Source organism: Sander vitreus, chromosome 5, assembly GCF_031162955.1.
Source record: "Sander vitreus isolate 19-12246 chromosome 5, sanVit1, whole genome shotgun sequence".
Taxonomy (NCBI): domain Eukaryota; kingdom Metazoa; phylum Chordata; class Actinopteri; order Perciformes; family Percidae; genus Sander; species Sander vitreus.
In genome coordinates this window covers 23674517-23702055 of record NC_135859.1, presented here as the reverse complement: position 1 = coordinate 23702055, position 27539 = coordinate 23674517, and the positions used below count along the sequence as shown (strand labels likewise).

The 27539-nt window shown below is 40.3% G+C and overlaps 1 protein-coding gene across 1 annotated transcript; it reads right to left on the bottom strand.

Moving 5' to 3' along the window:
- Positions 1–432: 432 nt before the first annotated feature.
- kcnip3b (Kv channel interacting protein 3b, calsenilin) lies at positions 433–19248 on the bottom strand. Its single transcript, XM_078251091.1, has 7 exons — positions 17718–19248; positions 7346–7470; positions 7164–7233; positions 5158–5336; positions 4732–4836; positions 3824–3886; positions 433–1506 (listed from the first exon to the last, which is right to left on the bottom strand). Exons 1-7 carry the CDS (start codon positions 17821–17823, stop codon positions 1459–1461), a joined length of 696 nt encoding a protein of 231 aa, XP_078107217.1. The 5' UTR covers positions 17824–19248; the 3' UTR covers positions 433–1458.
- Between the last annotated feature and the right edge of the window lie 8291 nt (positions 19249–27539).

Genomic DNA, 27539 nt, shown 5'->3' with positions numbered 1-27539 from the left:
TTACTTTTTAAATTTTCGCCTATTTTATTGATTGGTTATGAGGCTGTTGTAAGCACATATTTGCTGTCACAGATTACACTGGTCAGTTGTGTTACTGTTCTGTAATGAGCTGTCATATCTGACAACTTCACAATTCCAATAAAATGCAAACCTGTCTTCAAGGCATACCTAAATCCTACATGCATCTTGAATCCATCATGAATCTTTAATGCAATATACTATAATGCAACAGTACTGGTTATTCTGAAAAAAACTAAATGTGTAATATATCCATATGTAAAGCTAATAAAATACTTTGAGAGGCTGATATATTGAAGGTTTTTGGCATGGGACTGAAAGGATTTTTGAACTCTTGTGTGTTCATCCACGTTTGCTTCTTCGTCATCTGCAGTAGAGAAAATGTGGTGAAAGGACGCATTAAAAAGAAGTTGCAGCTGTCGACAGCATCTTTAATTAACCAACATCACAAAGGTCTTACTTTACTGTACATAATACTGTGGGACTTAGAGTCAGCATGCTCGAAGATACTGAAGAACCAAGATAAAGCATAATTCAGCATAAGAACACACTTTTGACAGTCCTTTTGCTTCTTCACAGTACTGTACAGACTCCCTTTTCCAATCTGACCAGCCAAACATAATCTTCCAAAATACAAAAAAGGAGATTTTTTGGAATAATCTGTGAAGAACTGCTACTACACATAATGTTAAACAGAGATTTCTAAAACAAAAATTCAGTTCTGGTCCTATTCCTTCACCCAGTGCAGCACAGATGAGGCCAATACAAGGTGGGATATATAACTATTAACTATACATATATACATACACACCAGTGGTGTATCAGGTGCAGGTATCTACAGTGCCTTTACTTCAGGCGCATATAATACAGTCATAAAAGTGTAGTGCAAGCTTATTCCACATCACATATTTGATGACAAACATGCTTTAGTTCATTTCTCTTTTGCAATATTTATTCTCTTAGTTCACCTCATCCAGTGCTCTAACAACTCTTGAGGAAACAGCAGCTGTTTGTGTGTGTGTGTGTGTGTGTGTGTGTGTGTGTGTGTGTGTGTGTGTGTCTGTGGGAAAGAGAAACAGTGTGTCTGAGAGAGGCGAGGTGTAGTGTTAAAGCTTGTATCCTTGTGTGCTCAGGTCAGAGGAATATTGTAAGCTTCTCCATTCCTTGTTGGTTGTTGTTGTTTATTTTTGTCTGACGATAAAAACACAAGGAGCTTTTTCTGTTTCTTCAATTAGGACACACAAAAAACACACTGGACAGATGGGGAATTTTTTTTATCCAGGAAGCTCTTCTCTTCTTCTGTCTGTAGAAGTCCTTTTTAATCCAGAAGCAGTTTGCAAGATACAGCTAAAGGAGTGTGGCGAGAAATAAAAAACGTCTAGTTCCTGGGTTAGGGTTGGGGTTACTATGTTTGTGTGTGAGTTGTGCAGGTGGGCTTTCTTATATCACATTCTCAAACAGCTGCATGGAGTTCATGATGTTCTCGTCCTGGAAAAAAAAGACAAAGAAAAAAACTTGGCACCAGGAGTCTGAAGTAAACAAAAGTTCAGGTTTCAAATTTTAGACATAATACTTGTTTTTCAATCAAGTGGCCACAATGACAACATAGTTTCCAGTCGAGTCTTGACAGACAAAATATATAATATATATATATATGAATTCAATATTAGTAATTATGAATATTAATCCTCCACTACAGTATCAACCATTAATTATTTACTGATGCCTAGTAGGTAAACATTTAACGGTTGAGGAGGGGAATCAGCCAGGCCAAACATACATATAAACTGAGGATTGAGGAACAACTCCTCAGATCCCAGGCGTATGTGGCAAGGCATACAGACCCTGACTGACTTCAAATCACCCAGCACGTTGCCTCCCTCCAACTCTGTCCCCTTCCTGACTCAACTACTTCTACACTTGCTTCAACAGAGACAACAAGGAGATCCCCCACAAAGTGGTTCTCCCACCAGGTGACCAGCCTCTCACACTCTCCATTACAGATGTTTGCTCTACTCTGAGCAAGGTGAATGCACGGAAGGCTGCCAGCCCAGATGGAATACATGGGCAAGTGCTCAGAGCCTGTGCGTTGCAGCTGGCTGGGGTCTTTACGGACATTTTCAATCTTTCCCTGGCTCAGGCAACGGCCCCCACCAGTTTGAAGTCTGCCACCATTGTGCCAGTACCAAAGCACTCCACTACCTCGACCCGCAATAACTTCCGTCCAGTTGCACTCACCCCCATCATTGCAAAGTACTTCGAGAGACTGGTCCTTTACATCAAGAAGACGAAAGAGATCATTGTGGACTTCAGTCGGACTGGAGGCCGAGCACTGTCCCCTATCTACATCAATGGAGCTGTAGTGGAGTGTGTGTCTAGTTTTAAGTTCCTTGGCATCCACATCTCAGATGATCTCACCTGGTCCCTTAACACCTCCACCATAGTCAAAAAGGCGCAGCAGTGCCTTTACTTCCTAAAGAGCCTTAAGAAAGCACACCTGTGTACCAGGAACCTGGTGAACTTCTATTACTGTACCACTGAGTGGATACTCACTATCTGCACTTTACATACCTCACATTTGCAATCCCTACTGTCTACATTTCAATATATTCACTGCAATACTTACTCCTGCACTATATATATATATATTCTTGCAATCTGGTTAGATGCTAACTGCATTTCATTAGCTCTCCACTTAATGACAATAATAAATGTAATCTTGAATATTGTTTTTCACACTTTATGTATAATCGTGTATAAATGTAAAACCTAAGAAAGGACAGTGTTGTTTCTTAATTTCACTTGCCTGTTTACTTGCTGAAGCACTTTTTAAATTACAGTAGATCGTTTGGATTGAAGACAATAGAGAGCAGAGAGTCCTTTGTTTAGCAACTACTTTAGCACTATCAACATATTTGTCATTATCTGGCATATTACAAAAAATCTATTTATTGGCCAATGTTGGAGTTTGGGGTCAATTAAACACACATATACTGTAGATCATCCCTCATAGTTTCATCTCAAAAGAGGTGGTTTTATCAGTCTATCAGCATGTTTCAGGCAAATGAGTACTGTACTGTTATTAACCACCTCCAGTCTCTCGGGGTTCGGCTGCCGCCCAGTGGACTCGTGGTTGCAGTATCCCTGAGATAGTAGGTTGAGTTTTAGCACTGGTTTCAAAATGGAGACCAGTCCATGTCTGCCAGTAGTAAGGAGCCAGACACAGATAATGATCTTGTTCTTGGGATGATGTACATACTTAACACCGGTCTATCCCTATACTGGAGGTGGCTCTGTCTTTAAAGTACTTTTACATTTGTAATTTAGGCATTTACTGTCCCTCCTATACATATAGCAATAGCGTAGAATAACAGTATGATGTCCTATTATTCCTTAACCACCAAAACTACAAACAACTAAAAGCTTTTGTGTTGTTCCTCCTTTTCTTCCACTTCTTTTTCTTCTGTGAACGTTGGTTTGTGCAACATAATTGTGCTGCAATTTGAGCAACGACAGGTTCAAAAGACAGATAAAATAAATCTAAAAATTACAAGCAGCTGATAATAAGGGGCAGAAGTATTAGAGCCTTATTACTAAAAACATGAGTAATGCTTAATAATAATCTTAGTCAGTGCCTGATTAATCAGTGACATCATGTTATCACTGTCACTGATCCCTGACCTGTTGTACAGTGTTTGTTGATGAGTAACTTTGATTTAGTTTTTATTGTCTGTCTGTCTGTCTGTCTGTCTGTCTGTCTGTCTGTCTGTCTGTCTGTCTGCATGCATGCATGTGGAAAAGTCACCTTCTGACAGGTCTCAATGAACTCTTCAATGGTCACTACACCATCTCGGTTTTTATCCATTTTCTGTAGGAAAAATACATTAGAAACAAAACCGAGAGAAAGGACAGATTAGAGCATTTTAGGGTACCTTGTTTTGTTCACAAAAGAGGCCTTGTAGCACAATGTACTTGCAGGGATGGAAGACGTATTCAGGAGTATAAGTAGCAACACTACAGTGTAGAAATAGTAGTAAAAGTACTCATTGTGCAGAATGGCCCATTTCAGAATAATTATATTATTGGATTATAATTAGTAATGTATTAATGTGCACATCAATTTAATGTTGCAGCTGGTAAAGGTGGGGCTAATTTAATCTACAATACTACTGGGTAAATCCATCTATTATAATAAATCATACTTTGTTAGTTGATTTATAGTTTCAATTAAATTACATTTTTTAAGAGTTATCTCAAGACACTTTACAGATAGATAGGTCTAGACCACACTCTATACAAAGCCCCAACAATTCTAGTAATTCCCCCAAGAGCAAGCATTTAGTGTGACAGTGGCGAGGAAAAACTCCCTTTTAGGAAGAAACCTCGGCAGACCCAGACTCTTGGTAGGCGGTGTCTGACGTTGCCGGTTGGGGATGTGATGAACAGTGGTAGTAATAGTCACAATAAAGATAATGGAACAGTGACTACAAATTTGTATTACTAATCTAAATATGCAAAGTAACTTGTAACTAAAGCTTGAAAATAAATGTAGTGACGTAAAAAGTACAATATTTGCCTCTGAAACGTAGTTGAGTAGAATCATAAAGTATCATAAAATGGAAATACAAGAACAAGTACAGTACTTGAATAAATGTACTTAGTTACATTCCACCACTGTGTACTTGTGTGTTTTGATTTGTGTGCATTCAGAACCTGGAAGAACTTCTCCACGTGTTCAGAGGGCGCTTCATCTCGCACACAGGGGTAGGTGTACCTCCCCATCATGTCGTAAATTGACTTCATAATCGCCAGCATCTCCTGAAGAGAGGAAGACAGAAGCCAAGTGAAAGAGTTAAAACAACTTTTTTATTGTTTTTAAATTGACAAAGCTCTAAGCTATACTATATGTGAACAAAATTCACTTCGCAAACATGCACAAGACAAGATTAAACATGCAATCTCTCATAAAAGATGCAGCACAATCTTTAAGATCTTAAAGTACGTTGGTTTTACCTGAAATTGCAGTTCGTGGATGGACCAAACATTACATTATCCAGAATGTAATTCAGACAACCTGGAATGTAATGGTAAGATGCATAATTTTCCAGGTTTTATCAAAACGTCTGAGATGTCACATACCTCTTTGGTGACGTAGCCGTCCTTATTAATGTCATAGAGGTTGAAGGCCCAGTTGAGCTTCTCAGTGACCGAACCTCTGAGCAACACCGACAGGCCGATGACAAAGTCCTCAAAGCGGATTGAACCGTTCCTGTCGATGTCAAATGCATTGAACAGGAAGTGAGCGTAGGTGGTTGCATCTGTGAACAAGAGAAGTGGAGGTCATAGATTTAGTGTACTGTATCTACTGTTTCTCAATATTGAAATATTGGTCCTACTAGCTACTCGAAAATAAAGCTCTTCATGATGCAGCGATAGAATATAACTAAAAGTACATTTACTCAAGTACTGTACTTAAGTCTAATTTTGAGGTACTTGTACTTTACTTGAGTATTTCCATTTCATTTTACTTTATACTTCTTCTCCACTAAAGTTCAGTGGAAATATTGTATTTTTCAGTCCAGTACATATATTCGACAGCTGTAGTTAAAGCGTAACTCTCGCCAAAATGCAACCTAGGGTCTTTTTGTGAATGTACCCGAGTCAAAGCATATTTAGGACAGAATCGCCACTTTTAAGATTTACTGTATTTTGGCCTTTTGAATGGGAGTGCTAGGGGCACTTTTATGCTAGCCTCAAAATAGCTATTTTTAAAACACTAAGAAGACTCAACACAACATGAAGCTTTGCTCGAAGTATCACCAGGGGCTCTACACCTTAACTAAAGCATTGACAACGAAGCATTGACATCATTGTTTGTGTACTCAGAGTTTACTAAAAAGAAAGGTTTTGAACAACTCACAACTATTTTCTTAAAACAAGTGACCAAATCTAGTAGTTTTTCAACCTGTTTTTAAGATTGAATTGCCCAACAGGTCATAAAGTAATTAAAATTAGCTACATAAACCGGCTTCAACAGAAAATGCTAATTGGACATTAATGCATCAGTAACATTAATACAATAATATAATCTTCATATAACAAAATGAAAGGACTACAATACTTACTTTTGATACTTTCAAAATAAAATTTTGCTGAAAATACTTACAGTATCTCACAAAAGTGAGTACACCCCTCACATTTTAGTAAATATTTCATTATATCTTTTAATGGGACAACACTGAAGAAATTACACTTTGCTACAATGTAAAGTATTAAGTGTAAATGTGCTGTCCCCTCAAAATAACTCAACACACAGCCATTAATGTCTAAACTGTTGAAAAATTGTAAATTTAAAAATGTTAAATTCCCATAGAGGCAGGCAGATTTTTATTTTTAAAGGCCAGTTATTTCATGGATCCAGGATACTATGCATCCTGATAAAGTTCCCTTGGCCTTTGGAATTAAAATAGCCCCACATCATCACATACAGTACCCTTCACCATACCTAGAGATTGGCATGGTTTTTATGTCGGTTAGCCTAATAGCTGGTTTGATTTGCATTGAGAGATGATTTTATGGAAAGTACCCCATGCCAATCTCTAGGTCAAGGGCATGTGATGATGTGGGCCTATTTTAATTTGACAGCACATTTACACTGTTATACGAGCTGTACACTTAATACTTTACATTTTAGCAAAGTGTAATTTCTTCAGTGTTGTCCCATTAAAAGATATAATGAAATATTTACTAAAATGTGAGGGGTGTATCACTTTTGTGAGATACTGTAAGTAAGATTTTAAATGCAGGACTTTTACTTGTAACAGAGTATTTTTTACATTGATGTATCATTACTTTAACGTAAGGAATCTGTATACTTCTTCCTTTCATGACGTCATGATCTAACATATTTTTGACTCATCAATTCAATTGTTGTTTTTTTATGGTAAATCTCGCAACAAAATGATGAAATAAAATCTAAATCTGGAACATTGAAAAATGAAAGACCCTCCATGGATCTCCCAATTATTTCAGACCATTAAAAAATACATAATCCTCCCTCTTTCATGACCACCTCCTCCCTAATCATTTTTGCACAGTCCCTATCAAGAAAGGACAAGAGAAACGAGATTGTTTTAACGTCTAACCTCCTTGGGGAAAGAACTGAGAATAGATGGTCTTGAATGTCTCCTCATCAACCAGCCCACTGGGACACTCCTGCTCAAAAGAGGAAGAAAAAAAAAGATATAGAGAGAATAATTCAAGTCTATATAAAGCATAGTTATGTTGGTAAAGCAATGAAGTCTCTGCAGCCGGCAGTCGGACGTACGTTCTTGAAGCCTCGATAGAGGGACTGAAGTTCCTTCCTGGTGAACTTGGTCTGAGCCTGCAGCTGGTCCAGACCCTCCGGCTGGTGACGCACCGTCGACAGCTCCAAGTCACTGTCGCTGTTGTCTGTGAGAGAAAGAGACATACAAGAAGAGATGTAGAGGAGGAAAGATGAAGAGAAAAAGCAGGAGAATGAGGAAAACATCGAGTGTGTGGATGCAGGTCAACACTCGGGAAGGGGTGGGATCACACAATTAACAGGGCGGCATTTGTTATAGAGCAGGTGGGGGGGGACGTGCAAGTTTAAGAGAGAGATTTAGCAAAAAACTTGCGTAGAAAAGGCAGGCGAACGAGGGAGTAATAAAGAAGAGGAGATACTTTCTTTGTGGTGGAAATGTCACCAAACAAGTCATGTTTTGATCCGTTCGCATAAAAAAAAAGCCCCTGCAGAAAATCTGAATTTGAGAAATTCCCTTAAAGTTTTACTCACAGAGCAAATCACATTATTTGTTACCAGTTCACACACACTAAGAGAAAGCATTGTACAACTGGAAAAATAAAAAAATCATAAAAAAAGGGGTGGGAGGGAAGTTTTCTCAAAGTTGGTTGGGTATCTACCGTTACTATACTCACCATCTTTAGACGGATAGAATAGAGGAGGAGGAGGAGGAGGAGGAGGAGGAGGAGGAGGGGTAGGGGTGTTGACACCATGATGGAGTGAAAGAGCGTAAATGGAGAACAGTGAGAGAGCGATAGAAAGAGGAAGAAAAAACAGAGAAAACAAGTCAGATCAGACACTGAGAGGTTTATATGCTGAGCGGTCCAGAGGACAAAGACTCAAGTTATATTCTGATGAAACATCCAGTAGAGCAGTGAAATATAATACTCTGTGAAAAATAAACACAGGGGAGGGTGCTTAAACTCTTGTGTAAAATGTGATCGTTTCTGTAGTGTTCATTTAAAACAATAAGACAGTAAAGTTCAGTGAGAAGGACACACCAGGAGACGACCTCTGACCTCCGCAGATAAACACTCCCATTGACAAAATGTGGAAAATGAAAAGAAGATCTCCCATGTTGCTTTTCTACAAACATATCATAATTTGATCTCAAGCTCGTAAGTGGACCATGAGTTAAGATTGATGATTTGTCTTTGGTTCAAAGTGATTTTTCAATATATATGCATTACTGAATATATACGTGCATGTCATGAGTCAGCTGCTAGCTGAAAATTCTAAAATAGATGATTGTCTAATAATCAGACAACACAAGGAGCTCATTTTAATCTCTACATATCTAAATTAATGTGTGTACAAATGTATTTTGCCAGTGAATGCATGAAGCATAATGATCGCCCTGACAGTGTAAACCTTTAACAGTCTATGAAAGTCTGTATTATTTGTGTTCTGTGTCTGAAAATGCACATACCACTGTTTGGATGTTCCAGGCTGGGATTATTTGGCTAGTTGAAGGGTTAATTCAGGGCTTTGGATATTTATTTTTTGGATGTTCATGTTCATGGTCCATGTTATGATAAGAAGAAATAGTAAGGTGCACATATGCTGATTTTGTATGTAAGAAGTTGCATTGAATTTTGAAACTGATATCTCTCTCTGTCTGTCTCTCACACAGTTCAAGGGGTTCCGAGACTGGATTGAGAGACCTGGGGCCCTATCTTGCACCCGGTGCAGCGTGGCGCAAAGCCCGAAGCAAGTGTCTTTGCTAGTTTAAGATCGACACAGTTGTCAATTTCCCGTCCAGCGCCCATGTCGTTTAAATAGCAAATGCACCTGCGCCCATCTGTGCGCCCATGGGCGTGTCAGTCTTACAGGGAGGTGTGTTCATGTGCATTCTGGGCGTTACTATCTTGAGGCAGCGGGAAGTGATCGCGCCATTGACCAACAAAAACCTGGTCTAAAGTCAATAACGCAGCATTTTATTGTTATTTTAGCAGCACATTAGTAAAATGGCCTTAGGCTCATGCACAGCGCGTACACACTATGCTTGTTACACACACACACACACACACACACACAGGGAAGCGCAGCAGAACACAAACATGCAAAAGATTACAAATAAAAATATTACGGTGCAAATCCGCCATCATAATAGCAATGCGCCAAGGTACAAACGCACCTGGCTTTTAAAGGGAATGGGAGATGACACTCTGATTGGTTTATTGCGTGTTACGCCTAAAACACACCTATGAATTAATTAAGACACTAAGTACAACCCTTTTAAACCATGCGCCCAGCGCACAGACCCTTTTTTCCGCCATCAAACTAGCAAAAGTGGAATCGTACACTTTTTTTTTTTACAGTAGAATACTGTGAAAGTGATCAAAAACCAGTTCATACTGTATTTTGCATTAACAGTACAAAAACGTACATTTTAGTGACAGTAAGGCAATATTAATTTTAGAGTAACATAATGGCAACCCGGCTGCCAGTTGTTAAAAAATTATTTACAGTGTAGAATACATCTGCAGTGCTGTCCAATCAAGAACAATGAACGAGGTAAACAGGAATTCACTGTAGCATCACAAGCTAGCATAACTTCCAAAAAGTACAGTCAAAGAATTTCTAATAAGGGAATAAGTTCCACTCTCTCGTTACTTCCGGCTTCTGAACTGGTTGCAGTTCCACCAGAGTTCCATATAGGGGGCGCTCACAGGCCAGTGCAGAATGAATGGGACTCTATGGAGCTATACCCCTCAAAATCCACTTTTCTCAGGATATAATTTTTTGTCTAGTAATTTGAATGTTGCATTTGAAAGGAGAGGCTAAGAAAATACACACTGCTGGGTGTTAGATTTATTTAAAGTGGCTTTTTTGTTCTAAAAAGCCTTTTAAAATGTCAATGACGTCACATACACATACATGGCCAGAGATACTGCTTTACGGCAAGCTCTGAGTCGCTTCCTTTGTTCTCTCGAAGCATCGACAACACAGCTGACAGGTTAGGCTCTCCCTGTTAATACACGTGCTAGAAAGAGGTTTGCTAATGTTTTCAAGACCACGCCGAAATATTCACTCTGACATTCTGGTTCTGCTTTGGATGCCGTCAAGTGGGATCTCCGATCGTAATCAGTCCTTCACTGACCAATCAGCACTCATTAGCAGAATGCTGGCGTGTTATGGCCAACAACGACTCAACCTGTAAGAAATCAAAGGACACAAGTACTCGTTCATTCAACTTTTGACCTATAATCCATGTTGAACTTGCAAAAACTACAATCAAATCTGAGATTTCTCAACGACAATCAGGTGAAAGAGACACATTTAGCCGTCTAGCTCCATAGAGTCCCATTCATTTAGCACTGGACCGCGATCACCCCCAGTGGAACTCTGGTGGAACTGCAACCAAATTCGGTACAATTGGGCTGAATAGGGAGTGGAACGGATTTCCGTAGACGGGCTTTGGTACAGTTTTAGAGGCACAAAAGATACATCGTTTGTAAACGCTGTTTCTTTGTTTTATTTATGTCTGCATACATGAAGAAATATGTGTTTCAGAGTTAATAGTATTCATTCAGTTTAGAATGAGAGGGAAATATTTTATTATGCTAACCCCACTGTTGTTATTCAACCATTTAGTCAAATGTTATTGGCATACTATTTTGTAATTTAAGGTACGTTTATCATTATTACACAGCATTTATCAAATCTTATTCCATATTATCTCTTTTACTCTTCGCTCTAAATGCTCATATATTCGCAGGCTAACATTAGCATTGTCAGTTAGCTACACAAAAGTTAGACCTGGCAGTTGGGTGGAAACTGCATAAAACTCCACTTAGTATACAGATAAGTTAGAACTAGGCTTTGTAGTTACGAACAACCGGCTCTGGGTGCTGCTAGGAGTCACTAGAGCACCAAATATGTATTAATGCCCAGCTGAAAATAGTCCCCAACAAATGCACTCTTAACTCCTCTTTGACTAACATTTACTAAAAACTACAGCTGTTTTAGGAGAATACTGAGTTTATTTTATGCAACAATATACTTGTGAACCATTTTTAAAGATTCACATCTTTAAAGATGTATGTTCTTTGGGCTCAAATCTAAAGTCAAGAAAGTGAGAGAAGGATTATCTTTTCATGGGATTTGCTGACAATAACAAATTGTCTCCAGTATGGTCTGGCTTATCTATTCTGGGACAGGTGAAAAAACATTCTGGCTAGTTTGTATTTCTTTAAACCAATCAAAATCTTCCTGGGCAGTGCTAAGCCACGTATGGAGCGACAGTGCCCTAGCAAAATAGAAAGCAGAGGTAGTGGAAGGGGGGGGATGCACCGGATGTCAGGCTTTATCCCAGCAATGTACATCCAGTGAGCCAGACTACAAATTGTATCATATTAACAGAAGTATTCTTTAAAGTCAAATCAGTTTTTCCGTAACTAAAAAATGTACACCCGTAGTTTCTCACAACTACTTCTACTCCTCTAATGACTTACAACTATCCAGACTTGCATCAAACAAAATTCACAAATACCTACAAGTGGATAAAAGTAAAACAAATGTAACTCCAGCCACCTCGCTCCATGCCCTCCTCCTTCTCTCACCGGTCTCAGTGATGTCGATGAGGCCCAGCAGGTGCATCAGTTTGAGGAACATGATCACCAGGCAGACGATGCCAACAGTCTGGAGTCCCTCCGTCTCCCACCTCACACTCATCTTCCCCTCTTCTTCTATCTTCCCCTCCAGGGTCCCTCTCTTTCCTTTCCTTGTTTACATAATTGGAATTTCTCTACACCTTTTCTTTCAGTCCATCTGTCTCTTTCGGTCTTAACTCTCAGCTTTTCTTCTCGTTCCCCTCCTGTCTCTGAAACAGTGTCACTCACTCATCGCTTTTTTTCTGTCACATTTTTTTCCCTGCAGTTTCTGTTACTCCATTTAGCTCTCCCCTTCTGCCTTTTTAATTGACTCCCCCACCCTCTCCTGTTCTAATGGATCTTTTAAAATATTCTCCACAAATAAGCGAAGGGTTTGATGGTCCAACTCCTGTATCCAATTCCAAGTGAATCAGATTATTGCTATAAAAGTATAAAAGAGAAAGATAGATAAAAAAAAATTCCCTCACAAAAATCTGGACTACATTGTCAATCCGTGGGAAATCCAATCAAATAGGGAAGAAGCTCAGATACTCTCCCATCAAACATGTAGGTTGTTTTGGCACAAGCGTACAGTTGAATACTCCAGTTAAATACTCCAATGAATATTATTCCTCTAGTTGGTGACAAAACTCCAACATCCTCCACTGACTGAATGACTGATGCTCTGCAGCTTCCTCCTCTCTTCCCTCCCTCCATCTCACATCTTATTTTCTGCTAATTAACCTGTGAACCCCTGAGGAATAGCTGCATTAAAAAAAAAAAAAAAAAACATCAAAATAACTACAAGGTGCTGAATACCGAAGCTGTATATGGACAAAACTAATGAAGATTTTAATTTATTTTTTTCTAAATGTGACACACATTTGCTTTTAAAGAACCGAGAGGGTGGTGAGAAAAAGTCAACAGGTGTCCTGAATCCCATTTTCCCAGTCAGCTCTGTGATCCACTTTCTAATTGTTCCCCTGTCTCTCCTGGGGTCCGTAACACAGATTTACAGTTTTTCTTGATTGCTTTGACGCAGCAGTCAACTCAAATTCCACATTTTTCAAAACAGTTAACACACAGGCCGAAACAGTGGCACCCATGGTCAAAATGACACATTTAGTTTGCAAAAGGCTCTAACCGTGCCAAAACATTTAAAATACGCAACAAAAGAAAATGTTGCTTTCAAACAACACAACTTGCAAACAAATATATGAGCTCTTCTAATCAACCATTACACAGTGGACAACAAAATACAAAATACAGCACTCAGTGCAAATCAGTGCACCATTGCTTGTCATTGTAGCCTATTACTGTACGTAGCTTTCATGCCAGTGACATTTGTTGTCAAATTTGCCTTCTTGCATAGAATTGGATCCAAAATCAGAAATGCTTTGATGCAAATGTTATTGATTCCATTGATCCTTATTTTGAAACTGTGGCTAAAAACTTAAATCCTGTAAATATTACACAAAATACATGTAAACCAAAATAAAATCTATTAGAGTATAAGTAATTAAGAAAATAAAAATAAAATATATTACAGTAAAGTATAAACATCTATTACTGCAGAATATAAGAAATAGCCACTATTGAGACTCAGTATCTTCTGTCTTAGACCTCTTCCATCCATGTTGGCAAAGAACTACACAGACGCTGCACCTTAAGACCTGCAGACTGATTACTAATTGAAGATTTGTGTGTAGGAGTGTCAAACAGGTGCTTCAGTGATTTCATACTGATGTAGGTAGTTTCTAATAGTTAGGAACAGCTGCTTTCTGTTTGGTTACCATAGCTAAAACAATGGAGTTTGGACTGCTTGAATGACATCTGTGTTAACTGTTCTGCAAAAGTGTGGGGGAAATGTGTCAATCCAATGAGAAAGGGTTAACACATTTGCAAGAGGTGTCTTCTGCTCTGCTGAGACAGTGATGATGAAAACCGAGTGGATCCCAGTTTCTTTAAGCAGGTCAAAGCAATCAAGAAAAACTGCAATAATGTGTCAGACAATCAAACTCTAATAAAGGCTCCCTCTAGTGGAGAATGATGAAACAACAGGAACAGAGACAGTGTGCAGCTACAGGAGTTTGAACAGGTGACTTCATCCTGATCGTAGAGAAATGTTTCTTTCTCTCTAATCACAATTTAGGTATTCTGCTCCGTGCATATGGTGTCCTATGGGAGGCAGAATTACCTTCATATTCAATGTTGATACATTATAGATAGACAGACACACACACACACACACACACACACACACACACACACACACACACACACACACACACACACACACACACAGATAAACAGACAGATTTAACTACTTACAATCATGTTCATTTTCATTTATAGAGAACACCCGAGGATGATGTTATATTTGCAAAGCACTGTTCTTTCACTGACTCAGCTTATTTTAGAAGAATATTGACTTGTAGTGGACTCTAAGTGGCCCGGGAGCCAAAACCCAGGGCTCCTTCAGCACATTACTGTGATTGTGGATTATAGTTAGTGATGCATTAATATGTACATCACTTCAATGTTGCAGCTAAGAGTGGACATCATTTTAATTACTTTTTATACTGCTGGGTTAACCTTTAGTAATAGATCATGTTTTATTAGTTGACTTATATTTTACATTCATAATCTGAATCTGCAAAGGAACTTGTAACTAAAGCTTTAAAACAAATGTGCAGTTAAAAGTATTAATATGTGCCTCCAAAATATAGCAGATTAGAAGTATAAAGTAGCATAACATGTAAATACTCAAGTAAAGTACATCAAAATTGTACAAAATATTCAAGTACATTACTTGAGTAAATGTACTTAATGTACTTAGTTACATTCCACCATTAATTAAAAGATCTTTCCGACAAACATGGAAATAAGCAAACAGGTCACAAAAAAACAAATGAAACTATTAATTTCCTCTTCATCTCTTTACAGTATATTGATTTTACTCACGACTAAAATATCCTGCACTGCACCAGAGTGAAATGTGGAGTAAAAATACCAGATATTGGTATCAGAGAACCTCAAAGTACATATCTAAAGACAAGGCTACCTCGGGCATCAGATGTCTTCCCAAAATAGGACCAAATTGGACTGAATCCAAAATCGTCATCAGAGCAGACTGGACTGGAACAACAATCAAAGGCCGATGGGTTTGTTTTCAATCAGATCAGTGAACTGGATTTTAAACACGTACACACATGTGGACACACACACACACACACACACACACACACACACACACACACACACACACACACACACACACACACACACACACACACACACACATGCACAAGGACTGTCAATGTGTGTATTTTCAACATCAAAGCATCTTTTCTTGAGTGCTTATGATATAAATAATGCATCAAATAAGCTACGATGATGATGCTGATTGATTAAGGACCTCTGGGTATCTGGGTACGCAGTATCAAAAAATCCATATATATATATATATATATATATATATATATATATATATATATATATATATATATATATATAGACTGTGATAGATTCTTTATATATCATATATATACATATATATATATATATATACATATATATATATATATATATATATATATATATATATATATATATATATATATATACTCAACAACTGGACCTGTGAATTCTGAAAAGTACGACAGCCCCATGAGTTACTTTTCACCTATTTTCCTACATGAAGGCAGGTGAACATTTGGAGAGACACAAAAGATTTGAAATATCTGCTGCAAATAGTTAAAAGGTTGTTAAAATGTTGATGAGAAGATGTAGATGAGATAATGACACTGCAGTCGGTAAATTAGTATTTACCGACTGCATTGAAGAGGCAAGAATCAGGATTGAAGATGCATTATGAGAATTTCGGAGGCTACTGAGGGATGGCCAGTATCCTTCAGGGTCCAGGCTCCATATTTAGGCGGCCTCAGAGAAAGCCTGTTCGATACTGCATGTATAATTGATGTGAAGTAATGCTAAACCAGGGTGTAGGCCCAGCCACAGAATGGGGGGTGGGGGTAGTGCTAAATTATGAAAGGACATTACTGGTGTTTTTTGTTGAATTTATTACTTAGGATGCAGAGTCATATGAGAAGCACTAATGTGCCGACTGGATGTGCCGACTGGAGCCTTCCTGCTGTATATGTCTTGGCACACTGACTGCAGGGCACTCTGACTGGCTGGCCTTCAGTCAAAAACTCTAATCAAAGGGAACGGCATTGTTCAAAGAGCAACATCAGATGTTTCTCTACTTAATTTTAGTAATGTTTATTTTTACTTTATTACATAGTAGAGAGCTGACAAGGGTCAAGGCTTGCAATTTAGTTTTTTAAGCTTTGTGACAATGTTTTTTTCAGATAATTGTGTTTTTAAGCGTGTTTTTTTTTAAATTTATCTTAAAGAGTAGAAGAAGGGACACTTCATAGTTTAGTTTATCACTTCTGTTTTTTTTACCAAAATGTTTCTATAAGTTTATAATAAAACTTGAAGGTCATCACTTTACCTCTACTTACCATTCATAAGCCGTATATAAACATTTAACAAATGGTTTATAACATACTATAATGAAGTTGTAAGCAGATACAAGTGTTTATTAATGTATTTGTTAACAACTATAACTCATCGTGTGGAGGCTGGTGTATAAAAAGTAGGGCTGTCAAAATAACGCGTTAATTTCGATTAATTAATCTGAGAAAAAATAACGCAGATTAATCCATTCCATATTGACGTTTGACCCGGAGCCGTTCTAGCACCATTGGACTGTAAAATGAAGGAGGGAGACGAAAATGTGCTGCCTGGATCATTGATTGGAACATTTACTTGTAAAAATCTTCTTCCTGCCAACCCTGGCTACCGAAATCTGGTGCCACTGATATGTCTTCGCTTCTCTCTGATGCTCTGAAGACGATACAGGCAACACAAACACCGCTGCACGTGACGCTAGTTAACACAATACTCGACAGCAGCTAACGTTAGCCTACCGCTAGCTAGTTAACACTATACTCGACAGCAGCTAACGTTAGCCTACCGCTAGCTAGTAGCTGGATTAAAAACGGTTACAATGCTGACAGCTAACACTAAACGGTGTAAAGTGTGTTTTACTGTAGAGGATTCAACACAGGTATGTAACAATCTGTAGCTGCCGTCGGAGAAACAACACAGACGGTGCGTTCAATGAAACTGGTAAACTACAGCCTCGTGGTGCATTTTAAGTTAGTGTAAATGTTCTTTTCTTATCTGGTGGTTGTTTTTGTCGTTCAACAGCGATTTACTAGTGAAATAAGTTATTGTTATTGTTATACATTATTATTAAATCATTTAATTTTGACCATATGGCCTTAGCAATAAACAAGCCGTTCTTTAATGTCACCAACTGTTGTTTAGTACCCTTCTTTTTTTTTTTACTTTCTTAAAAATGATCGGTTCAGGCACTGTTAATTATGTATACGATTAATTTCGATTAATTAATCACAGAGTATGTAATTAATTAGATTCTTTTTTTTTAATCGATTGACAGCCCTAATAAAAAGATAATGAGTGATGACATAGTAAAACTAAGTTGTCATAATATAAAATCTTCATTGCAGACTTAATTATTAACAATATTAATAAACATTTAAAAACCTTTTTATATCTGCGTAATATTATAGCGTATTATAAAGCATTTTTCAAATGTGTATAGTGCTTATACAGTAAATGTAGGGGGTTAAAGTGGTGAATCATCATATGTACAGCCAGTAGAGGGGCCTCAGGTGGGCCCTTACCTTCAAATGAGGACATGGGCTCCAAGATGCCAAACTGCTTGAGAACTGCCATGAAAAGGATGATGACCACGCCGATGGCAAACAGCTCCATGCCCTGGATCCCCATGATTTCAGGACAGGGGGAGCCCACTCAGGGCCAAGCCTGCACGAGAAGGCCTGGCCCTGGGGAGAGATGAAATGAAGCCTGGGCCGATACAAGTAACGCTGGGCTGGGCAAGTCAACAACAAGTGTTTTCAACAGAGGTGAGCCAAGAAGTGACAGGAATCAAATCTGGTTGTTGGGTGACTGCATGGGTTAGTTTCCAGGACCAGGCAGCATGAGAACAAGGCCAGCGGGCTGGATGAAGGCTGCTCTATAATGTCAACAATGATGCTGAAGTGGAAAATATGTGGAAGCCGACATATATGGAAAACCTCCCTCTCTAGACTCATGAGGGAAAATAGGGGTTGCGTCACGAGCCATTTATTACGGTGCATTAAAGGAGACGTTTAGAGTCACTTTCCAGACTTTCCTCCAGCACACACTCTCAGGAGCTCAGAATGGCAAAGACACAAGTTACTGCGCACCCTCTTAATCCAAACAGCTATTATCAGTCCTCACCTCATAGTTTACACTCATGAAACACATCTTGGTTTTAGATGAAAAGGTCTTTTGGGAAAAACAATTCAATGTCTATTTACATGATTTTGCTCCCATTAGGTGGGAGAAAGTCCAGGTAAACACAAACGACTTATTGACATACAGAACATGAAATACCAAAGTCTTCTCATCTTACGTGCCCTAAAACGGCAAAATAACAGTAACTGTAATTACCCCATTTATGCACCGACCACACGATCAACAAAAATACAAGGACATACTGTAAATACTCTTTATCTGCAAGCCGAGGACAATCTGACATTCTAACCTTTGCAGCATCTGCTCACAATATAGGATGAGATATTGTTTTCAAAACAGACCAGTCAAGATCTCAGTCAAGATACAATAGAATTTCATGCAAAGTAAAAACAGAGTAGAACAAGGCTGCACTGCCCAAATAATTAAAAAAATAATTGAAAAGGCGTTACTTATGTAGCCAAATATCCACTTTTTCTGTCAGTAATCCTTTGGTCCACCAAACACCTTTCAGTGCTGACTTAATTTAACTGTAAATAGTTAAATTTAGGTTTACTATCCCGTCTGATTCGGTCCACTTCACTGTTTGTCCAAATCCAGGTCCAGATATGGAAGAGTATGGCCCTTGAGAGAAGGCACTTCAAGCAGCAGTAGCAGTGTCCAGAGAGGGAAATCCTGAGAAACTGAGAAGAGCTATGGGGAATGAAACCTCCTCCCCTGGTGTCTACCTCCTCCACACATACTTTTCCATCACTCCCATCTCTCTGCAGCTATCTGAATTTATCTGTTGCTGCTTCTGGTTGCAACTTTTCCTCCCGCGACTCACTTAGTCAGTGCTCACACCAGCTGAGGTTTAAAACTAAAAGGCCCTGTCCACCCTAAATCCTCCATCCATCCTGTCCTTCCTGTGGTCTCTCCTTATTCCACCACACTCCTCCTTTTACTCAGTCTGTCCATCTGATTCGCCTTTGCGCCCCAGAGCTTTCTGCCTGCTCCTCCTTCCTCTATCCCCTCTGTCATTCCATAACTTTGGCCAACCGCAGACTTTCTCTCCCCCTCTGCTCGACTCCCTCTTTCTTGCTCCAAAGTGTCCCTCCTTTCTCCACCACATCCACCTCTTTCAGGGGCGGGTTAAGAAATGTTTGAATGGGGGGCTTGACTGCGGCACAGCTTTAAAGACGGGACATATTTGTAAAATAATTACAAAGTTGTTAAGACTCACATTTAAAGCACTGGTTCTTAGCAAAAAGGAACTGGGATGAAATGAATGACAAAAAAACAACATTAAGTATTCTAATATGAAATAATCAATCAGTAGCTGCTTTGTATCTCCAAATCCTACAGCCATTGGGAATATGAGACAATTTGAACAGACAGGTATAAGGCCCCCACCCCATAGGAGCAAGGCTCCCAGATGAAAAGAAACAGTTTTGCATTTCTTTGTGTGAGTGTCATTGTGCATATCTCGGTGGTCTCTGCATCTCTTTGTGGTTGTTTTGCGTCTCTTTGTGGTTGTTTGTGTCTCTTTGCGGTCGTTCTGCGTCTCTCTGTGGTTGTTTTGTGTCTCTTTGTGGTCGTTTGTGTCTCTTTGTGGTCGTTTGTGTCTCTTTGTGGTCGTTTAGTGTCTCTCTGTGGTTGTTTTGTGTCTATTTGTGGTTGTTTTGCGTCTCTTTGTGGTTGCTTTGCATCTCTTGGTGGTTATTTTTGCATCTCTGTGACTGTTTATTTGTCGTTTGCCTTTTTGGTTTAGTTAGTTTGCTATTCGTCTCATCTTGCTATTGATGTGCATCTTTGTAGCTGTTTTTGCATCTCTTTGTAGTAATTTGATTGACTTTCCAACAAGGAATGTTAGCAGTTGCTTCATACAGATGTTCTGTCCTTAGCTTGATCTGTACTCAGTAATCCCTCTATGATACTAATAAGCCAATTCCAGGCTGAATTTAAATTACCCAAATATGTGTAGTGTGGGTATGCGCACATACACACTAGCACACAATGATCAGAAGAAATAGCAGGGACACTTCTCCACACGTGAACTCCTCCTCAACACTTACTTACTTTTTCTCTGCGAAGAAGAACCCCAAATATTATAAATGTATTATCAAAATATTAATGTCTTAATGATTCCTGGCATATGGGAAACAGTTTGTCATACTGTAGATAACATGGAAAATATGATCAGAATGTGTGAGCATGAGTGTGTACATGTGGTTGTGTGACTGTGTGTTTAGCAGGTCAGAAGAGGATAATTGATGACTCTGCACTTGCTAATGCATCTCGAGATAAGATGGGAACGGAGGTGTGTGTGTGTGTGTGTGTGTGTGTTAATGCATTGACTTGGTTGGAGATAGGAGACACAAATGGGAGGCCAGAGTAAGAGAGATCGATATTTTTGTGGTGAGGCGGTGGTGGTGGAGCTCGACCTCCTCTTCTTTCTCTGCTTCTTACACTTTACCAGAAAAATCTAAATCAACCATCAATAATAAAATCTATTTTCAGTCTCTAACAATAGGTGAGAGTCTGTGGTGTCTATCTTTACACTGGATAAAGGTCAAATTTACATTTCTGTCACCACTTTATAAAGGAGAGTGGATCAGGTGACAGGCATCCACACACTAAAAACACACACAACACACTGCATGTAGGTATCTTGGCATTATGGAATGCTTTGATGGAGATTTGGGTCTATTTATGTGCATTTAAGTGTGTTTTCTTGTATATCGATGCTGGTGTAGTAAGTTTATGGACTCCTGTGTATGTGTGCAGGACCATTCCTCAGGACAGGCCATTGGGACACTAACAGATTTTTAAAAGGTAGGCTTGGCATGGCCTGCTGACACAACAGTCAGTAAAGAGGGAGCGTATCCAGACTATTTCCTCTCAGTCAGACACATCAGCAAGATCACCTCTGCATCACAGTCAGAGAATAAGAGACGCAGAAATGACACTTAAAATAGTGTAGAGGCATTAAAAAAAATCATGAGAAAGTACTCCTCACAGCAGCAATTTCACCATAGAAATGTGAAAGCATTTTATGACTCCAGTAGATTAAGGATTAGGTAGTTTGGGAGATCTGTTTATTCATCTATTTGTTATGTTCTACAACTTTCAGGGCTGAAAAGTGAAGCCAATGCAAGTGCCTTAAACCTGCATTCTTTCTATTTTCCAGCACTCCTCTGGCTCCATAAAGAAGTCGATTGTATAGAAGTCAATAAGAAAATGACCCTACTTCTCTCTTAATTTATTACCTCAGTGAACATTTTTTATAATGAGTTCATGGTCTTAATCTCAACCAACCTCAAAAGTACCTCAACATTGCACTTAACTACAGTAAATGTAGTTAGTTATGGTGTACTACTCTTACGGTAAAAATCTAATATAAAAAGCAATGCCTTTAATGTTATGTTGTAATGAACACTGAAAAAATACAAACCTCAGAAACTATCTTTGTAATTTCTAATGCAGAGAAAAGGATTTTATAGACCTGAACACACTGTTTGACTATAAAGTGATTTGTGGGACGTTAAGTGCAAACACACCACAACACTGCTCACTTATCAACAAAGACACTACCGAACGCCAAGAAAACAAGACTCCTGTGGATTACCGCTTTGAAAAGAACAAGTAAAAAAAAAAAGTGAAAAAAACAATAAGAGAGAAAGTGAGAGATTGATGGAGTGAATGAGTAGAGAAAAGAGTGAATGAAGAAAAAGATTATAATGCAGAAGGTGAAACTATATGAGTGCCTACCTGAGCGATGGTACCTGGCTGCACTGTGGCCGCAGTGAGAGAGGCAGCTGGGACGAGAGAGTCGCCTCCTGGCCTCCACAGAAAGAGCGGCCATCATAGCTCCCATAATGCAGCTGAACTACCTCAACAACGAGGCTAACACTGGCTAACAGGCTGCTCTAAAATACTTTGAATACCTGATTGGATTGGATTACCTGGATTGGACCAAAGCCTAACAAGACAAGATCCAGACTTTAAAAGGCTTTAATAGTCGTAAATGCTCAGTCGTAAGATCAATGCTAACAGAGTGCTTCAAATTTCTGAGCAGCTAAGTTTGAACTCTGGCTCTAGGAATCTCCTCTCAGAGCTCTCATGTGCTGACAAAGGCAACTGCCTGGCACTGTAGAAGAGGTGACAGGTAAGAGAGGTGTGTGTGTGTGTGTGTGTGTGTGTGTTTGGGTGCCTTTGTCAGAGGCCACATTTGAAAATCCTTTTGAGTTTGTAACACCACTTCACAGTGAGAAGAGAGAGATGAAAGTGGTTGGGATCAAACATCACTGCAGAGCTTCTGACCTTTCACATCACACACATTTTTTAACCCCGTCTGTCTCACTCCCTTCCTCTTGTTTCATCGTGCTCCACATAGAAGCATGACTTTATAACTCCTGCCACACTCTCTCTATACAAATTATGTAGCCTATAAATTATACAAATTATTACAAGCAAGCCTCCATTATCTCACTATCACAAGTGCAGTATGGGTGGGCAATAATTTTTTATGTTACAGTATTAAAATATATTAAAGGAATCGTGTGAGTTTTCTTTTAAACAAAGAAAGTTATGTTTACATTCTTCAGTAAGTTACTACTCCCGGCCAAGAAATAGTCTGGCACATTATACCATGTGTCGTTTTTATGTTTCTTGTAGGGCTTAAACAAACAAGATATCATCGCATGTTTAGTTAGCTTCAGACAGAGCCAGCTAGCTTTTTCCCCTGTGTCTAGTCTTTGTGCTAAGCTAACTGGCTGTAGTCTTATATTTAGTAGACATCTTTTTTTAGTGAGAGTGATATCAATCTTCTTATCTAGCTCTCGGCACTTAAAAAAAAGTCAAACTGCTTCTGTAATAAAGAGTTGATGGATAAAATAGGAGTGTGTTTTGGGGTTATTCAAATTCATCAAGTAGCCTACCTGACAAATAAAGGTACACCTTCATATTGTATATATATGTAATATAATAAAAATCAGTTCTACTCACTGATTTGTAAAATTGCCCATGATTACCTAATACACCCTGAGACATAGTTATTTGGGATAGATGCCACTGTATAAAAATGTACAGCAAAATCTGACGGTGTTATGGGCAGCTATCTCTCTCCGCCCTGTTTTGGGTGTTTGCGTTCTGTGTTTGTCTGTGTATATCTGTGTTTTTCCACCTGGAGTGCTGGAGGTGTGTTCAGAGGAAAGTAGGTCAAGGGGCGTGGCCGAATCAACACTGCACAGCCGTTCCTCACAGCTACAGCTCATCTACAAGATTCATTCCAGCAATACTTAAACCCAGGCTGATCACCTCTTCGGCGCCAGTTAGTTATCTACACCCATGTGGTAACGTGGCTCTGAGTTCTCAGTTTATTCAAGTTGTGTCCGTGTTGTCTTGTGCACCCTAGCTTTTGTCTTTGTTCTCCTGAGCTCCTGTGTTTCTGTCCAGTGACCGCTCAGACCTGCTGCCTCCTCAGCTGTGCCTACAAGCTTCCAGCCTCACCATCCAGCCTTATCCTCCACCTGTGGAAACTTCTGTGAACTCTTCCCTGCCTGTCCGCCTCGAGTCTCGTACGACCTGGATCCTTCCCCCTCGGCTCGCCTCGGTACTCGGACCAGCCAGGAGATTCCCCGCTCAGACAAAATCCACACTGTATCTCTGAGTACCATTTTGTTCATTAAAACCTTTACAAACTGCTTTTATTGTCTGTGTGTGAAATCTCTGCGTTCTGGGTCAAAATAAGCCCCTAACAGAACGAACTGGCCATGGACCCTGCAGAGCTCTGTTACCAGACGAAGACGGCATTTTTCGAGCCATTAAAAATCAAGGAGCTCTGTTAGGACAACACGACCAGTTAATCCATAAATTACTGGAAACCAACCAACCAACAATTATTCAATCAAGTAATCATTCATAATCAACAGTCTTCTCAAATTACAACTCTGTCTCTTCCCAGTGCTCCTAGTGCTCCACCCCTCCCTGCTCCTCCTCCCACTCAGTCAGCGTCCTCTGCCATGGAATCTGCGCCATTCTTCCGGGAACCCCCTGTGACATTTCCTGAACCGTTCTCTGGGGAATTGAACAAGTGTTGAGGTTTCCTGCTTCAATGCGGGTTAATTTTTCAACAGAAGCCACTGTCTTTTGCCTCAGAATCATCAAAGGTACACTATGCACTGGTTGCTCAAGGTTACTCAGGGGACAGGCACTAGTTTAGGCTGAAGCTATGTGTTCCAATCAACATCTCTCCGGATTAACCTTTTCTGATTTTTCCTCACGTTTGTGTACCGTTTTTGACCACCTAGATCATGTCGGAAACGCTTCCAAGAGATTGTTGGATCTCAGACAGGGTACACAGATTGTGGCTGAATACTCTATTGATTTTTGGACATTAGCAGCTGATTCCAAATGGAATGAGGCACTACAGGGAATTTTTGTTCATGGTTTGAATCACACTGTCAAAGATGAGCTAGCTCTTCGCGATGAACCCAGTAACCTGCATAGTCTTGTTTCTTTGGCTATTAAGATTGACAACAGGATCCGAGAGAGGAGACGGGAGAAGAGTGGACCCGTTCCCATTCGGGTTTCCAGGACACCAAGACCCAGTTCATGTTCTCTCCGGAGAGAGCTCTCGGCAGCACCTGTCCCTGCTGCGAGAGATGAGGGGGAGCCCATGCAATTGGGTGGAGCTCGGCTTTCCCCAGCTGAACACTTACGCCGCCGACAGGCAGGTGAGTGCCTGTACTGTGGCAACTCCTCCCATTTTCTCACTAATTGTCCTGTACGCCCAAAAGAGGAGGCTCGTTAGTGAGAGTGGGTACACTAGCGAGCCCCATTCCTGTAACTGAGCCCACATCCCCTCGTCTGTCGCTCCCTGCAACTCTCCAATTGGGTACGCTGTCACTACCGTTATCCGCCCTTATTGACTCAGGGGCAGAAGATAACTTCATTGACTTTAATCTGGCTAAGCAGGCTGGCATTCCCCTCGAATCACTCCCATCCCCTATCAATGTCACAACCATTGACAGTCAGCTACTGGCTAAAGTTATGCAACAAACCATCCCAGTTACACATGTTCTCTCCGGTAACCATCGAGAGGAAATCACTTAAAGTAGTGTCAGCTTCCTCATCCCCTCTCATTCTCGGTTTTCCATGGCTCAGGTTACACAACCCTCAAATAGACTGGCAACACAAAACTATCAGCAGTTGGAGCAGTTTTTGTCATTCCTCGTGTCTCGGTTCAGCTATTCCTCCCAACGTGAACACCCCTTCTGTATCAGAGAAACTGCCCGATCTGTCATCAGTTCCCAAAGAATATCTGGATTTAGTGGAAGTGTTCAGCAAGGAGAAAGCATTATCTCTGCCACCCCATAGACCCTATGACTGTGCGATTGAGTTGTTTCCAGGAGCTCCCTTGCCTGCTAGCCGACTCTACAACTTGTCAAGACCTGAGAGAGGCTATGGAGAAATATATCGGAGAGTCCCTGGCCGTGGTTATCATTCGTCCATCATCACCTGTGGGGGCGGGGTTCTTCTTTGTGGATAAGACGCCCCTGTATAGATTTTCGCGGTCTGAACAACATTACTGTAAAAAATAAATACCCTTTGCCACTAATCAATTCTGCTTTTGAACCACTTCAGGGCGCCACTGTCTTCTCTAAACTGGATCTGCGCAAGTCCCTTAAAGAACACGTTTCCCACGTCCGTCTCGTCCTGCAACGTCTGTTGGAAAACAAACTTTTTGTTAAAGCAGAGAAGTGTGAGTTCCACCGTGAGTCAGTCCCCTTCCTTGGGTTCATTATTGGAAAGGGACAGGTTTCAGCAGACCCCGACAAGATTAAGGCAGTATCTGAATGGCCCATTCCCCAGACTCGCAAACAACTACATTTTCTGGGGTTTGCTAATTTCTACAGGAGATTCATTCAGGGCTTTAGTCAGGTGGTTGCTCCCCTCACCAAACTCACTTCCCCTAAAGTTCCGTTTGTGTGGTCTCCTGAAGCTGATCTAGCCATGAGTACCCTGAAAAAACTGTTTTCCATCTCCCCTGTGCTCATTCATAAAGGGAGTTTTTCCTTGCCACTGTCGCACTTACGCATTCATGCATGCTCTTGGGGGAATCACTGGAATTGTTGGGTCCTTGTAAATTATAGTGTGGGCTAGACCGACTCTATCTGTAAAGTGTCCTGAGATAATTCCTGTTATGATTTGACAGTATAAATTGAATTGAAATTCACCCCAATACTACTTTGTGGTGGAAGTGGATGCTTCAGACTCCGGTGTTGGAGCGGTTCTATCACAACGCTCCCCCGCGGATCAAAAACTCCATCCTTGTGCTTTTTTTTTTTTCCAAGAAGTTATCTCCAGCAGAAAGACACTATGACGTGGGAAACCGAGAGTTGCTAGCCCTGAAACTGGCACTGGAGGAATGGAGGCATTGGCTGGATGGGGCGGAACAGCCTTTTGTGGTATGGACCGACCACAGGAACCTGGCCTTCATCCAGTCTTCAAAGAGACTAAACTCTCACCAGGCCAGATGGTCCATATTCTTCAGTAGATTTAACTTTACTTTTACTTACCGTCCATGATCTCGCAATGTAAAACCTGATGCTTTGTCCTGCCAGTTTTCCATCGGAGTCCAGTGAACCAGAGTCCATCCTGCCCTCTACCTGCGTTGTGGCCGCAGTTCGCTGGGAGATCAAATCTCTGGTCAAGACGGCCCAAGTATCAGACCCTGGACCAGCAGATGGACCATCTGGCCGGCTCTACGTCCCTGTATCTGTGCGGTCCGAAGTGTTGCAGTGGTTCCATTCTTCCCGTTTTGCCTGCTATCCAGGGATGCAATGTACCCTTACGTTGCTGAGAAGACCTTTTTGGTGGCTGTCAGCAGGAGCTGATGTCCGGGCTTTCGTGGCAGCATGTACCACCTGTGCCCGGGGTAAAGCATCCCACCAATCTCCCTCGGGTCTGCTGCAACCCCTGCCGGTCCCGAGTCATACCTGGTCACACATAGCCCTGGACTTTGTCACTGGTCTCCCTGCGTCCGAAGGTAATGCTACAATACTCACCATTGTGGACAGATTCTCTAAATCTGCTCACTATGTAGCATTACCGACTGCCAGTGAGGCAGCGGACCTCTTAGTCTTACATGTATTCCGTCCCCATGGAATACCTGTAGACATTGTTTCTGACAGAGGCCCACAGTTCATTTCTCAAGTCTGGAA

Bases quoted from the DNA above. Each gene is read 5' to 3' on its own strand.
- kcnip3b (XM_078251091.1), bottom strand. From the start codon at position 17,823: ATGGGGATCCAGGGCATGGAGCTGTTTGCCATCGGCGTGGTCATCATC. The intron at 5,337-7,163 runs GTTAGACGTTAA...TCTTGTTCACAG, and splicing joins TCAGTTCTTTCCCCAAGGAG to ATGCAACCACCTACGCTCAC. The intron at 4,837-5,157 runs GTATGTGACATC...TCCTCTCTTCAG, and splicing joins ACGGCTACGTCACCAAAGAG to GAGATGCTGGCGATTATGAA.